At 38.3% G+C, this 15,587-nt stretch overlaps 1 protein-coding gene across 1 annotated transcript; it reads right to left on the reverse strand.

The window, feature by feature from the left end:
* Window positions 1-14,519: 14,519 nt before the first annotated feature.
* Window positions 14,520-15,475, reverse strand: LOC120434574 (macrophage mannose receptor 1-like). The gene is made up of 2 exons (XM_039602875.1): window positions 15,013-15,475; window positions 14,520-14,917 (listed from the first exon to the last, which is right to left on the reverse strand). Exons 1-2 carry the CDS (start codon window positions 15,245-15,247, stop codon window positions 14,520-14,522), a joined length of 633 nt encoding a protein of 210 aa, XP_039458809.1. The 5' UTR covers window positions 15,248-15,475.
* Between the last annotated feature and the right edge of the window lie 112 nt (window positions 15,476-15,587).

A 15,587-nucleotide genomic window follows, 5' to 3' on the forward strand; every position in this document is an offset into this window, starting at 1 on the left:
TATCAGGTAAGATTTGGGATTGTTATGATCTCATTGATACTGATTGTTCAATCAGTTGTTTAATCTCTGTCTCTCTTCCACAGCATGTCTTTATCCTGTTTTCCTTCTCTCACCACAACCGGTCGCAGCAGATGGCCCCGCACCTTGAGATGACTCATTTTGGTGCTATATAAGTAAAATTGAATTGAACTGAATTCATGGCTGTTACAGTTATCAAACAGTACAAGTAGAAACAGGACATAAACAGTACAATGTTTTCTTGTCCACCCTGACCTCCTCAAGCAGATCTCTGGCTCTCCTCACTTTCTTCTCCATCATTTGTGTAAGTCAGCAGAGGTTGCTGTCACAATGAAACAGAACTATGGATCCTAACAAACTGCACACAGACAAAGCCTGTGCAGTGACGTCCACAGACGGACAGTGTCTAAAGTGTTGAAAGAGACGCTGCAAAACAAAACAAGAGACTAGAGCCTATCAGGAAAACTAGTGAGTGGACCTCTGATTAAAGAATTTCTACCAAACTACAACTGCAGCTGAACAAATGAGCTGTTGGTGGAACTTTACACTCTGAAATATTGAAAGATTTAAAGGATGAGACAGCTCAGCACAGCATGTTATTAACTTCACACATGAAGTGGTTCAGTCCAGTCAGTCTTCAGTTTTGCAGCCACCGTCCCCATCCTGCTTCTTCAACTGGTCGTCATGGTAACTCTGGACTTTCCTCCATCGAATCCTGAAGTCTGTCAGTCCTTCTGACAGCATGAGGCCTGACAGCTGGACAAAATGTGCAGATGATGAAAAACATGAAGCATAGTTTGAACTTGTGTCAAGTTTGTGTTGGTGACTGAACTGCTGACCTGCTGTGAAACCTGCTGCTGGATCTCTGTGCTGTGCATGTCTGCCTCTGACTGAAGCTTCATTTTCACCACTGTTTGCTTTGTCACTGCTAAAAATGAACCACATATAAAAACACAAACATTAGTGTTTTACATGATAACAGGATCTTACAGTGTTTGCATTCTGGACCTCACCTGTGAAACAGAAAAAATAGATTCTGACGGCACAGTTTCCATCATTCAATTTCCCTGACATTAAATTCATTGTTCCACAGTATTCAACTGAATTTGAATTATCAGGCTGATAAGACATCCAGTTAGTGAATGTGGAGGTTGTGTTGTCAGACCAGAAGGCCCAGGGATCCCTGTAGAGGCCAATCCACACATACTGAACTCCTGATCCATTCAAAGTGAGCGTGATGTTGGATTTCTCCTCTTTGCTTCTTATACTGGTCAGGTCTGTGTGGTATGTCCTGCAGTACGACTGAGCCGCTGACCAGGAGCGACTCTCCTTCACTAAGATGTAACTTGTACTGCTGGCTGTAAAAGATTCAAGAAAGGATGAATTTTGAAACACGTTATGAATCTCAAAAATTGTAGGGAAACTAGGGCAACAAATCTTTTTCCTACCATTGTAACACAAGAAAGGGTAAGAATCTCCACAGGGTCTATCATCCATCTGTGTTTGTCCCTGAAGAGCCACACAGTATTCATTTGCTTTAGCACAGTTTGGTTGGCCGTTAGCCCAGATCAAAAATTCATGTGTACTGCCAACATATAAAAGTTTTCCCTCCATGGACCACTTCCAGCTGTAACGATCATCATAGAGCCCTATCCAAGCCCAATCATTGATCCTTGGTGAAATTGAGAAAAGCAGTTGGTTGATGTTGCTGTTGTAGATGGTGACCAAGTCAGTGAAGTGTTCTCTGCAGTAACTCTGAGCTTCGGTCCAGGTCATTTTCTGGTTCACAAAGTGGTATTCTCTGGAGTGGGGAGGAAGAGTGGAAAGTCCTCCTGAGAAAAATAAAAAGATTTTATTGTTTTATTATTGAAAAAGACTGAAAAATTTAAAACCCTTTAAATAGTTACTGTTCTTTGAGTTTAAATGGAGAAAACAATAACACACAAAAGAAAGTCCTGCTGGTGAATGAGCTATATTTTTTTAAATTCTGTTTATTTTTCTTTTCTTTTTAGTCAAACTGCAATAACTATGTGTAGCGCAATCATGTACAATTAATAATATTAATAGTATTGATAATGTTACAACATTTTTATAACATAACCTAAATGGAATGAGTACAACAGAGTAACTTTTTCTGTTTAGCAAAACTCAATAGTTTTTTCTTTACTTTTGTAATCCTTTTTAATTACACAAAAGTCAAATACCTGGACATTAAAATCTCAAAAAACATGTCAGACAAAATGTAAACATTTGCTGATTACCCAGTTGCACAGATTGCTGCTTAATTTAAAATCTTAAGTAGATTTCATCAGTTCAACAGTATCGTCACAGTTCTGGGTCAGTGACCCAGTCTTTTGGATTTGTTGCATTATTATTATTATTATTATTCTGTGACTTCATGGTTTTTGATTACTTTTGTTTTGGTTTCTGTGTTAGCGCTCTAGTCCTTTTTTGCTTTCTTAATTCCTAGTTCCTAGATTTTGTTCTGGTGCCCCCATGTTTAGTGTCGGTTTAGTTCTGTCCCCGTGTTTGTGTTGTTCCCCAGTCAGTAATGTCTCATGTTGCTCCTGTCCCTGTACTCAGTGTTTCCTCTGTTCAGTGTCTAGTGTGGGTCTCTGTGTCTGTCGTGTACTTCCTCTTTTATTTTGACAGTTCTGCTCTACGTTCAGCCTCTGTTCCTCATCTCCTCTGTGTAATTAGTACCAGCTGTGTTTCCCTTCTGTCTCCCATTTCCTGATTAATAAGTCATGTATTTTAGTCCTCAGTCATCCCCTGCTTGTTGCTGTGTCGTCCCTTTTGCTGTGTGCTTCCCTGTGTGTCTCTCCATGAGTTTAGTTCATATTATCTCAGTATTATTTTTGTATTGTTTTGCTTTTGAGTCAGCAATAAAGCTGCTTCTGAGTATCCGTTTTCCCCTCCACGAAGTCTGCTTCTGGGCCCAATCTTTTCTTATTTTTCAATACCTGCTTGGTTAACATTCATATCTAAAAGAATAACAATGAAAAACTTCTTGTAGTCCAGTATTGTCACAAAAGTCAAATTAAACAACAAAAAATTAAACAGGACACTGAGCTCTGATACCCTGATCCAGACTATTGAGTCTCTGAGTTGGTGAACTGGACTACTACTAGACTACTACTACTGACGAGCAGGTGTGTGAAGTATTAGTTGTAACCAGAGATGGACCGATCCGATATATCAGACCAATACCGATTTCGCCAACGTTCACATTTTAGTCAGAGCGGACAGATGGTTTGAAAGAGGAGTAAAAGAAGTCATTTATGTCCACTGTGAGAGACCATCTTTGAACAGAGGCGGTGGTTTACGACACCAACCGTCTGCCATCTATAATCCAGTTTTGAGTTCCCTCCCCAGACCTCAGGAAATCACATCATAGGGTGGGGCTAGGTTTCCTAATGAGCTCACCTGAAACCCTGGCTGATTGTAACCCACACCTATTTTCACACCTTGGCTCATGTGACTAAGTAGAGGATCATCAGGGGGTCCTTTGTCCCTGTTTGGGGGGAAACTCCCACTGGGTTTAAATCTGGGACTCGCCACCATTTGACCCTTAGAACTGAAGAAGCTTCTCGGATGAGAGGTGAAACGTCTTCAAGCAACCTAAAGAAGTCCAGACGCTTTTCTTTGCAAACTCCTTAGACAGATTGTTGATTGAGCATTTTTATACACCGAGTGTTGTTCTTCCTTCCGCCCAAAGATCAAAGAATTGGGATATTTAACAGAGCATTTCAAGTTTCTACACATCAATACAACCATTATAGCCCACATTTTTAAAATATGTATGCATTAAGTGCATAGTAACTACATAAATTGCAAAAAAAGAATAATAAACTAGAAAAAAACAGAAAATAATTTTTGTTTTGTTTTACATGTATTTCTACTCTCTAGTTGTAACAAATGACAAGCCTCTTGTTCACAGTCACTCATGGATCAATCCCAGGAACTCTCAATTGGCAAGCACATATGAACCGAGTAGGACATAGTGTGTACCATTTCTACAGTTCTGTGACATAGAAATGGAAGGTCAGCATCATGAAGACGGGTGAGGATGCGGGCAGAACAAAACAGGGGAAGAGGGAGAAGACGGCAAATACATTAGGCAGATTCCTAATGAAATTGGGGCAACACTTGTTGACCATGTTGTCAATCATGGCCTCACAGTGGATGAGGCTTGTCGGAGGGTGCAACCAAATGTTGGAAGAACCACTGTGAATTCAATCATTCAAACATTTCATAGGCAGAACAGGTATGTATAGTATTGGACAGTAATCCAACATTTCATAATATCTCATGTTTAGTGTACATTACTGTAGTTTTACTGTAATCTGCACCACAAAGGATTGAAAGACAGGCTCGCAGAGGTGGAAGACGGCCCCTTCTTATCCCGCAGTAAAAGGAAGCCATTTGTGCAATGGTGATTGCAAACAATGCAATAAAGTTGAAAGAAATCCAAAGCGCTGTCATAGAGGATAACGGTGTATTTGGCAATGTTGGATCGGTGTCAACTGCAACAATGGACGGAGTGCTCAAGAGAAAAGTAATGTGCATGAAACAATTGAACGGAAAAGTTAAAGAGTGAAGGAGATCGGTCACCAGTATGTACAGGTAAAACATGTCTTGTATACATGTCATGTATACTCTAATGTTTAGCACTGTAAACTGTTTTACTTTGTGTAGTTTCATGCAGTAGACTAGCAATTCTGTTTCTATATTCACAGAACATACAAAATGCATTATGTTACACAGGAAAAGTTGTTACATTTCTCTCTCTCTCTCTCTCTTTCTCTCTTTCTCTCTCTCTCTCTCTCTCTAAAGTGTGTACTGGAGCCGGAAGCCAGGGAACCACTGCACACATTCATATATGTTGATGAGGCGGGTTTCAATCTGGCCAAAGGCAGAGGGAGTGGAAGAAATCGCTTTGGACAGAGAGCAGGGAGGGAATGTTACAATATGTGCAGCCAACTCAGACAATGGCATCCTCACCCATATTCCCCTTTTTGGTCCATATAAAACACAACATCTCCTGACTTTTTCAGACACTCTTTACAGGGACATAGTCCCTGAGAATGAGAGGGGTGGAGGCCAACTCAACATGTATGTTGTTGTGTGGGATAATGTCCGTTTTCACCAGTCACATCTGGTCAGACAGTGGTTTGCAGCACATGACAGAATGCTGGTTGAACATCTCCCTCCCTGCTCCCCGTTCCTTAATCCAATATAGGAGTTTTTCTCTGCCTGGAGGTGGAAGGTTTATAATTGGCATTCACATGCGTAAATGGCCCTGCTAGCAGCCATGGATGCAGCATGAGACGACATTACAGAGTCATGCAGAGGGTGGATTCGCCAGTCCAGGAGATACTTTCCTCGTTGCATTACAAGGGATGATATCCGTTGTGATGTAGATGAAATTATGTGGCCAGACAGACAGGAAAGTCTGGAAGTGCCACAAGACCTTAGAACTGTAGAAGCTTCTAAGATGAGAGGTGAAATGCCTTCAAGCAACTTAAAGAAGTCCAGACGCTTTTCTTTCCAAGCTCCTTTAGTAAGTTAAGTATCATTTCCTGTAACTGGATCTATATCGGCACATGAACTGTGTAAAGATGAATGTTCCTGTTTTGTTCACTGGTAAGTTATTTGAGGAACTTTTTCCACTATAGTTTTGAAGTGCAACATCACTCTCAACCCAGCTGTACATATATATATATATAACCCTATTTATTGGATATTACTTTTTAAAACTGGTTTGTGCATTTCTCTTTTCTTTGATTTAACCATGCTGTGACCCTTATCTAACAATTGCATTTTTTAAATCTTTACTGTGACCGAAAATTTCCTCACTATTTGGGTTTTTAGTAGAGAAATACATCTAAAGCATTGAAAAGCTAAATAAAGAAAAGTCAGTTGAGTCTTTTTAAAGATTGGAGTTGATACATGCTTCATTTTAATGCTCCAGTAAATTCATTATTTTTTTCATTAATTGTTTTTAAAATCATTGTCATGTTTCAAAACAGAAGTAAAAACAACGACAACAACAAAAACTATTTGTTAAACTTTGTGCATAATGTTAATGCAAGAACCTGAGAGCAACTGATAAAAGACAAGAACATTTTACTTTTACTCGAGTTCCTTTTCTCAGAAAGACATAAGTCTTTTATGTTTGTGGTCAAATTGACCCAAGGAATCAAAACCTTTCAAAGATGACCGCCCGCCATATAATAGAAATAAATAAGTCAAACTTAATGATATTTTTAAGTAGCAGCTTACTACTTAAAAATATCATTAAGTTGATCAGAAATAATACATTAAACTAAGTCAAATAAAAGAAAATGTTAGATGAACTTAATTTAATTTAGCAGCGCTGTTTTTTTAAATTACATTTACAATTCCTAATTTATTTACTATCAATACCAGTGTATGTACATTCATTATCTGCAACATATCAGCCAGTTCTTTCCCTTCACAGTCATAGTCCCTAAATTTAAAATCCTTACTCTCACACACCATACAGCCTTTACCTCTCTCTATTTAAACATCTTTCCCTGTCCTCCTCCTTTGTCTAAGTCCAGCACTTTGTAATGGCACCGTTGTTGGCAAGTGTTAACTCAGCGCGCTAACATCCAGGATGGAAATTCAATCCATATTTGATTTGGCAGTGATTTGACGTCGGGTGTCAATAATGATGCAACTCTCATCATTTTATCTGGGCTTGGGACAAACAATAGGTTCACACTGGCTTGTTGTTAATAACAGTAATAATAAGAATGAGGAGGAAAAGAAGTGAAGAGAAAAACTATTTCCAAAGCTGTAGAATTGCCACAAATCAACAGCCAAAGCTTTAACATCTATTTGGTTTAATAGATATGATTATAAATAACAACAAAAAGTCATTCAATGAATCAAATTCCAAGTATTAACAAAGGAAGATAATTTAACATTAATGCAGGTGTTGTGGTAGGAGGAGATAAAGATTTTCTGACTGTTCTTGTGGTTGATGTGTTAATAAATACATTAAAAAAAATCTGATTACCCAAATGAGATCACTCTGTCTCTGTGTGTTTATAGGCTATATTTAGAATGTTTAAGATATTAATATCACTGACCTGAGAGCAGCAGGATGAGCAGTAAACAGGTTTCTTCCATTCTTTGCTTCTGTATAATAGATATAGTCATCATGATTATTATTGTACTGCAATTATTATCGAAGGTGTTTATCATTTAAGGTTTCTTATCTCCAGTCTAATAATTTGCTAAGTATATAGTTCATAAGCATATCCAAAATAATTTTATTCAATACTTTAAATATTCCAAAACTATCATGTCTTAAAAATGGTTTAAATCATCATTTCTAAGTTTTCGAATAATGGATATAATATAAACATATCCAAGAATATAAGTTTAGAATCAATGATGCATATCCTACCTGACAGCTTATCTTCTCCTCTGTTGACTGAAGCTGACTTTTAAGAAGGGCTTTGTTTGTTCTTTTCATATATTTTACTGTCAAATGAGGAAACCAGAAGGGAGTGACCTCTCTGTAGAAACACACTTTTATCTAAACTATTGTTGTATGTTCTGGGGTCTGACCAGTTTACTGATTATCCCCTTACCTTCTCTAATTGGAGATCTTAGGAAAAATTGTTAAACATGAAAATGTTTCAATTTAATGCTTCAAACTGAATACTGTATATGTAAATGTCTTCAAGTGGTCCTATTTGTAATTTACAAAAAAGTAGCAAGTGGCAACAGGTTTTTTCTATACACTCATCAAACGTCTTTGCAGTGGCACCAAAGTGTTAAACTTTTATTTAACATGTTTCAAGGCATTTATAATGCTCATGTTTCAAAGACTTTTATTAACAAAAAACAACTACATGCAGCTGGAGGTGCTGTCACTCCCACAACTAAATATTGTGGTATTTTTGGCCATATGACCATACCTGTGCTTTTTGAAAACCAGGAATTCTGTAAATGACGTGCCTCAGTGATTAAAGAAACACACACAAGGTTACGCTAAAATGATTCTGCTTCACCAACATGCAAACCATTAGGAAAATCAAGCTGTTAAATATGAAAAAAAGCAAATAAGCTCAGACGTCATTCTCGGAACAGACATAGTTGTTAGGAGAAACAAGTGGGGAAGGATTGTAGAGTCTGTGTCTCCATGATTCAGTTTGTTAGTGAACCTAAGGGATGGGAATGCTTAGGTCTCTAAATCCTAACCAGTCGCTGGCTTTAGACAGGAAACAACATCTGTAAAACCTGAAAAATTGAAAGCAGCGACTAAATGTATTTAATTCATTTACTGGTTTGATAGTTTCTAGAGCCTCAGTTATGGACATGTGGGGGCCAGACCATTACTTCCAGTACTTCTTGTTCTTCTTTACGCTGAAGATAGTTCTTAATGACTTCGGCTGTGGGTTTGGGGTCGTTGTCCTGCTGCTGAATAAATTTGGTGCTAATAAACAATCATTTTTTTTATATTCTTTCTTTACAACAATTTTTTTTTACACCTGCCTAAAATGTTTACACAGTAATGTAGGTATAAATATACATATTAATATAAAAGGACAAGTATGCGTGCAAATATATGTTGTGGTGTACAAAAGTGACAGGATGCATTGAGGTGATTAATTCTCTTCCGCATGTGTGGACCTGACCCAAAAAATAAATTCAAGAGTCTAATAGCAGCTGGAAGGAACGACCTCCTGTAACATTCCCTCAGACAGTGAGGTGGAAGGAATCTGCAGCTGAAACTGCTCTTCAGATTGTCCAGTGTGTTATGGAGGGGGTGGGAGTCATTGTCCATGATTACCAGCTTCATGCCGACAACAGACTCAGCCTTCCTGAGGAGCTTGTTCAGTCTGTTTGCTTCCTTTGCATTGATGCTTGCACCCCAGCACGCCACAGTGAAGAAGATGGTGCTCACAACAACAGATAAAACATATAGAGCAGCCTGAAATCAGTTTTCATCACCCACTGAAGGAGTCTCAACTCACTAAGAGTTTGAATACAAAACTGTGGCATTTATCACAGTGCATGCTTTACACCAGAAATACTGAGCTCTTTGCTGGTTGCACATCATGAGTCTAACTCATAATTCATCAACTTCAAAAATACAAAAGATGACGTTTAACCTGAGATTCTGGCGTTTCTGGCAAAATACATTTATATTTAAATATTGACTCAGGATTTAATGAACCAATATCACATTATTGTGAGATTATTATATTATCTTAGGCCATGTTATACCCCTAATTAAAGATTGTGAAATTATTATGTAGTTTTAGTTTGCATTATTCTCCTGAATTAGAAGAAGGTGATAACTATTACATTTGTTAAATTGATTTGCATTATCCGATACTGCTGAATGTGTTACACTGTTTCTTGACATTTCATACTGCTAAATCATGAAGAGAATATTGTGTGCAGAGAGTCAGGGCCTTGCTGTTCTGATAGCAGAGGAGACAGAGCACATTCCACTGGAGCTTCACCCCCACCCTTGTTGGAAGGAGATAAAACAGGGAGCCAAGGCCGTCACTTAGGCGCCGTAAGAGAGAAAGAATGTGAAGGTTTAGGTTTTTACGACTAGGTGGGGGCCACTAGAGGCTATAAGAGGCTGAGTAATCCTCCACCATTTTGAGATTTGCTGTGACCCTCTTCATGCATGTCTCCCCATCCGGATGGTTTGTGCTCATAAGTGTTAAATTGTATGGAAATAAATAATTGTTGATTGAGCATTTATACACCGAGTATTGTCCTTCCTTCAGCCCAAAGATTAAAAGAATTGGGAGATTTAACATTATTTAAACTAAAATTGAATCGGTGAAATCGATTTTTTAAACTCACCCCTACCTACAAGGCTTTAAATGGTCTGACGCCTTCATATCTCTCTTACCTTTTTGCACCTCTATGTTTCACTCCGTGCTCTCTGATGTCAGGATACTGGAATTCTGAAAGTTCCTAAAACCACAACAAAAGTATTGAAGCGTCCCTTTTCTTTTAATGCCCCATCTTTGTGGAACAACCTCCCTCAAAATATTAGGCAGGCATGCTCTGTGGAGGTTTTCAAAGCTAAATTAAAAACCCACTTGTTCATCCTATCCAACATGTCTTTATTCCATGCCTAAAGTTTTTACTGGTTCTTTTTGTTGTTTTGTTTTTTTATCTGTTTTTTTTTAATTTTTTAAATGTATTGTTTTTATTTATTTATCCTCTTTACCTTCAAATAGCTGTTCAGCACTCTGATTGAAAGCATTTGATAATACAATTATTATTTGTATTAGAAATGTGGAAGACGTGAAAATGTATCCCATGCTATAATGTATAACTCCCACCACTGGATTTTTGCATAATGAAGGAAACTGTGTTTGTTTAACCTGCAAAATTAGTGGCTGAAAGTCTATAAGCCTCTGAATCTACAAACACATGACATTTTGGCAAAGTTTTCCATATCTTAACATCCCACTATTGGTCTCTCATTAAACCCCTGTAGCGCTATAATAATTTCATGAGTAATTGACTGATGCTCCACATGAACATCTACATATTCTCCAACCTCTGTACCTGTGACATTAAGGACTGTGGCTGTGATGCATTACACCTAAGTGAATAATACAGATATATCATCTCTAAAGCAGTTATATGTGTATTGTTTATGACTTCTCACGTCCATATTGAATATGTTTTATACTCTTTGATATCGCTGCTCTCCATCAGTGGCCTGTTCTTTCTCTGTTACTCTCCTATAGCCACCATCAGCATTGCGTGTCCATCACTGGTAAATCACTGGTGTCATAAACCAACCAACGCAGGATTATGCATTTGTATTGGGAGAGGTAAGAAGTCAGTTACTGCAATCTACTAAAATCTAGGTGATGTCATTTAAGTCAGTGAGGGTTTATTTATTAAATTTTACGGTGCACACTGGGAGTGGGCCAAAAACTACACCTGTGCAAAATAAAGCCTGAGAGACACAGAAATGCACCGCCTTAAATTTACAGTGGGTTATTTTTTTTTAACACTCTGTGCAGAGCTATTGTGTTTGAGTGTGTGAGTGTGTCTTTCTTACTGTAGGACTTTTATTTGCTCTTTTCTTGCCAAACAGCTCATTTAAGGGAGACTCTGATTTGAATGTCTTCTGTGCTCGAGGCTGGAAGAGAGGTACAAGTCAATAAAACTGATATGTTGTGAAATGTTTCACCACTAGGTGTCAGTAGAGTGCAGTCATCTGGGATCTGTTTTCTTACCCCTCCCAATTCAACTGCATAGTCCTAGCACAGAGATGCAGCTGGTGTGTTTCTATTACTGTGGGGACCAGATCCAAATGCACACTGAAGTTTTCCCACATCCGTGGAAGGCTCGTCTTTTTTAAACTGTCTTTGAAGTGGAAGTAACTTTGCTGGACTCTGAAACCCAGTGAATGAACTTTCATATAATGTGAAAAAATAATGAAACTGTTTGTCAGAGGGAAAGTGGGATTTTATTATGACACATAAACCTAACATTTAACCTGGGCTACACTAGCCAGCTATTGTCAGCTGTCCAGAGACATCCAGAGATCGTCTTCCTCAAAGTCAAAAATTTGAAATGGGGACAGCTTTAATGTGTCAGTCTGTGAGTAAAAACATTATGTCATTGCAACATGCCAAAGTGCAACAATAACATTTTTTTCATATATCATTTAGCATGTGAACTATAAGCTGAAAAAACTTTAAAGTAAAAAAAAGAGAAGAGTTTAAGCTCTTTATCTTTATCAGTGACGTACAACAATGCATCTTTACATCTGTTATATCTGTTACAGTTTATTTTCCTACAGGTGTGGCATTTGGCCCAATCTCAAGTCGACCCTCTGATTAAGAGTTAGTTTTTTCTTTTGTGTTTATTTAAGTGTCATGGTTCCGGGTCATTTTGACCCAGCATTTTGAGTTCTCATGTTTTGGTTTGATTTTGCATCATTTTTGGTATTCTTCTGTATTACAATTTATGTTCTGACTCTTGTGCTTTGTCAATTATTATTAGAATTCTATGTTTAAGTTTATTCTGGTTAAGGGTTTAGTTCTTAGGTTTTGTTCTGGTGCCCTCGTGTTTCCTGTTTGGTTCAGTATCTAATCTGCATCTTTGTGTAGTTGTTTCTTGTTTACCGTTTTATTGTGAAGCTCCGTGTCTCATGTGAGTGTATTCAATTTTGCTTCCTATGTCTCATCATGTCAATTACTTCCAGATGTGTTCCCCACCTGTGCATTTAAGTCGTGTCTTCTGTTATACTAGTCGCTGGTCCGTCTGTTAACCTCCTGTGTATTCTTCGTGTGTTTTCCCTGCCGTCCACCTTCCTATGCCTCCATTCATCCTCCGTCATGTTCGTGTTCATGTTTGCTGTTTAGTAGTTTAGTTTGTCCCAGTTCAGATTATCTTTAGTTCCGTTTGCCATTGTCACCTTGTGTTTTACTTTTCAATAAACCTCCTTCGCACCTCCATGAGTGCCTGCACTTGGATCTTCATTTATTTTCTCCACACGGCTCATCCCATTCGCCGTGACATTAAGTTAACATTACAGCACTATAAACTGTGAGTAATGCGTTAAGTTCAAGTCTGCAAAAATACAGACTCACAGAAAAATATTCAGGAGAATTTTATGAGGCCTCAGGTTGTCCTCTGGGACAACATTCAGCCTCCATGTCTGGGCAGGGACACTGGGATTAGACCTTTTACTATCATTGATAAAAGTTATATATTACAAACAATTCTCTTATAAAGCATAACTGCAACATGTATATATCATACTTCGCAGCACCAGTTTAACTAAACATGTGAAGATTTCTCTGGAGTTTTCAGTCAGGTCTCTTCTCTCAACCTTCCTGTTTCCACTACAGCTGCTCTTTTTTAGATTGTAGAAATCACATTCAGGCCTTTTACATTTGAATACCTCTGATTTTAACAGCAACCTCAAACTTACAGAGAGAGAAAAAAACAACAAGGAAACAAAAAACTTCATCATCAAAAATTGTTACGTTCATGGATCTGTAACAATGTTACCTGATTTATTACTCAGTGTAAAAACCCACAAAGTACTCATTCATTTACTAATTGAAAAATAGTCCTTATTTTCATGAGTTCACTCCAGCTAAGCGAATGAAATAAACAAAATTGTCAATATTGGCAAGATGTAAATGTTCTATAGTCAAATAATATTATTAAATAAGAAAAGGAGCTGAACAAGGCAAAAAAAAACCCTGATAAACCTGCATGTTTCCATATTTTTTTTTTTAAATATGTATCTCTTGCATTGTATTACTTTTTCTATACCTGCCTACATGGATGTATCGTTTTCAACCAAATAGCTTTTCTATTACATGTAACACGCAAAAACATGACTTAAACCACAGAACACATAAAACCCTTTAAAATATTACATTGAAGAAAGCTGAAAGCTACAAAAACAAAAATAGACAAACATGACAAAACAGGAGAAAACACAAGTCAAAAACTAAGATCACAACAGTAACTATGGCAACACCAGCACAAACTTTACCCATCACCTGCTCTACTTACTACAGTTAGGTCTCTGTGACTTTGTCTGCTCCTCTAAAGTGACAGTAAAGTTAAAGTGTCAGATACGAGGCCATCCAGCATGTATTGCAACTGCACTCCCTTGAAAACAATGATCCAGTTTTATATCAGGTGAGGTTTGGGATTGTTATTTATGGCTGTTACAGTTATCAAACAGTAGAAGTAGAAACAGGACATAAACAGTACAATGTTTTCTTGTCCACCCTGACCTCCTCAAGCAGATCTCTGGCTCTCCTCACTTTCTTCTTTACCATTTGTGTAAGTCAGCAGATGTTGCTGTCTCAATGAAACAGAACTATGGGTCCTAATAAACTGCAAACAGACAAAGCCTGTGCAGTGATGTCCACAGAAGAACAGTGTCTAAAGTGTTGAAAGAGACGCTGCAAAACAAAACAAGAGACTAGAGCCTATCAGGAAAACTAGTGAGTGGACCTCTAATTAAAAAATTTCTACCAAACTACAACTGCAGCTGAACAAATGAGCTGTTGGTGGAACTTTACACTCTGAAATATTGAAAGATGTAAAGGATGAGACAGCTCAGCACAGCATGTTATTAACTTCACACATGAAGTGGTTCAGTCCAGTCAGACTTCAGTTTTGCAGCCACCGTCCACATCCTGCTTCTTCATCCGGTCGTCATGGTAACTCTGGACCTTCCTCCAACGAATCCTGAAGTCTGTCAGTCCTTCTGACAGCATGAGGCCTGACAGCTGGACAAAATGTGCAGATGATGAAAAACATGAAGCATAGTTTGAACTTGTGTCAAGTTTGTGTTGGTGACTGAACTGCTGACCTGCTGTGAAACCTGCTGCTGGATCTCTGTGCTGTGCATGTCTGCCTCTGACTGAAGCTTCATTTTCACCACTGTTTGCTTTGTCACTGCTAAAAATGAACCACATATAAAAACACAGACATTAGTGTTTTACATGATGACAGGATCTCACAGTGTTTGCATTCTGGACCTCACCTGTGAAACAGAAAAAAGAGATTTTGCTGCCACAGTTGCCATCATCCCATTTCCCTGACATTAAATTCATTGTTCCACAGTATTCAACTGAATTTGGGTTATCAGGCTGACCAGAGATCCAGTTAGTGAATGTGGAGGTTGTGTTGTCAGACCAGGAGGCCCAGGGATCCCTGTAGAGACCAATCCACACATACTGAACCCCTGATCCATTCAAAGTGAGCGTGATGTTGGATTTCTCCTCTTTGCTTCTTATACTGGTCAGGTCTGTGTGGTATGTCCTGCAGTACGACTGAGCCGCTGACCAGGAGCGGCTCTCCTTCACTAAGATGTAACTTGTACTGCTGGCTGCGAAAGGTTAAAGAAAGGATGAATTTTGAAGCACACATTATGAAGCTCATAAAATTGTAGGGATAACTAGGGCAACAAATCTCTTTTCCTACCATTGTAACACAGGAAAGGGTAAGAATCTCCACAGGGTCTATCATTTATCTGTGTTTGTCCCTGAAGAGCCACACAGTATTCCTTTGCTTTAGCACAGTCTGGTTGGCCGTTAGCCCAGATCAAAAATTCATGTTTACTGCCAACATAAAAAAGTTTTCCCTCCATGGACCACTTCCAGCTATAAGGATCACTATAGAGACCTGTCCAAGCCCCAGTATTGATCCTTGGTGTCATTGAGAAAAGCAGTTGGTTGATGTTGCTGTTGTAGATGGTGACCAAGTCAGTGAAGTGTTCTCTGCAGTAACTCTGAGCTTCGGTCCAGGTCTTCAGCTGGTTCACAAAGTGGTATTCTCTGGAGTGGGGAGGAAGAGTGGAAAGTCCTCCTGAGAAAAATGAATGTTGAGTTTGTATTGTTAGACGAATAACTGAAAATAGTGAAAAAATTTAAACTACTGAAATAGTCACACTATGTGGAGGCTATCCAGAGGCTAGAAGTAACAAAGTCTAAATATTTTTTTTTCATAATACTTAAGTAGAATTTTCTGGTATTTTAATTCTACATGTTACATTTTTA

This window comes from Oreochromis aureus, linkage group 3, assembly GCF_013358895.1.
Source record: "Oreochromis aureus strain Israel breed Guangdong linkage group 3, ZZ_aureus, whole genome shotgun sequence".
NCBI lineage: Eukaryota > Metazoa > Chordata > Actinopteri > Cichliformes > Cichlidae > Oreochromis > Oreochromis aureus.

Coding starts and splice junctions, on each gene's coding strand:
- LOC120434574 (XM_039602875.1), bottom strand. CDS start 15,247: ATGACACCAAGGATCAATACTGGGGCTTGGACAGGTCTCTATAGTGAT. Junction 14,918..15,012: donor CCCTTTCCTGTGTTACAATG/GTAGGAAAAGAG, acceptor AACCTTTCGCAG/CCAGCAGTACAAGTTACATC.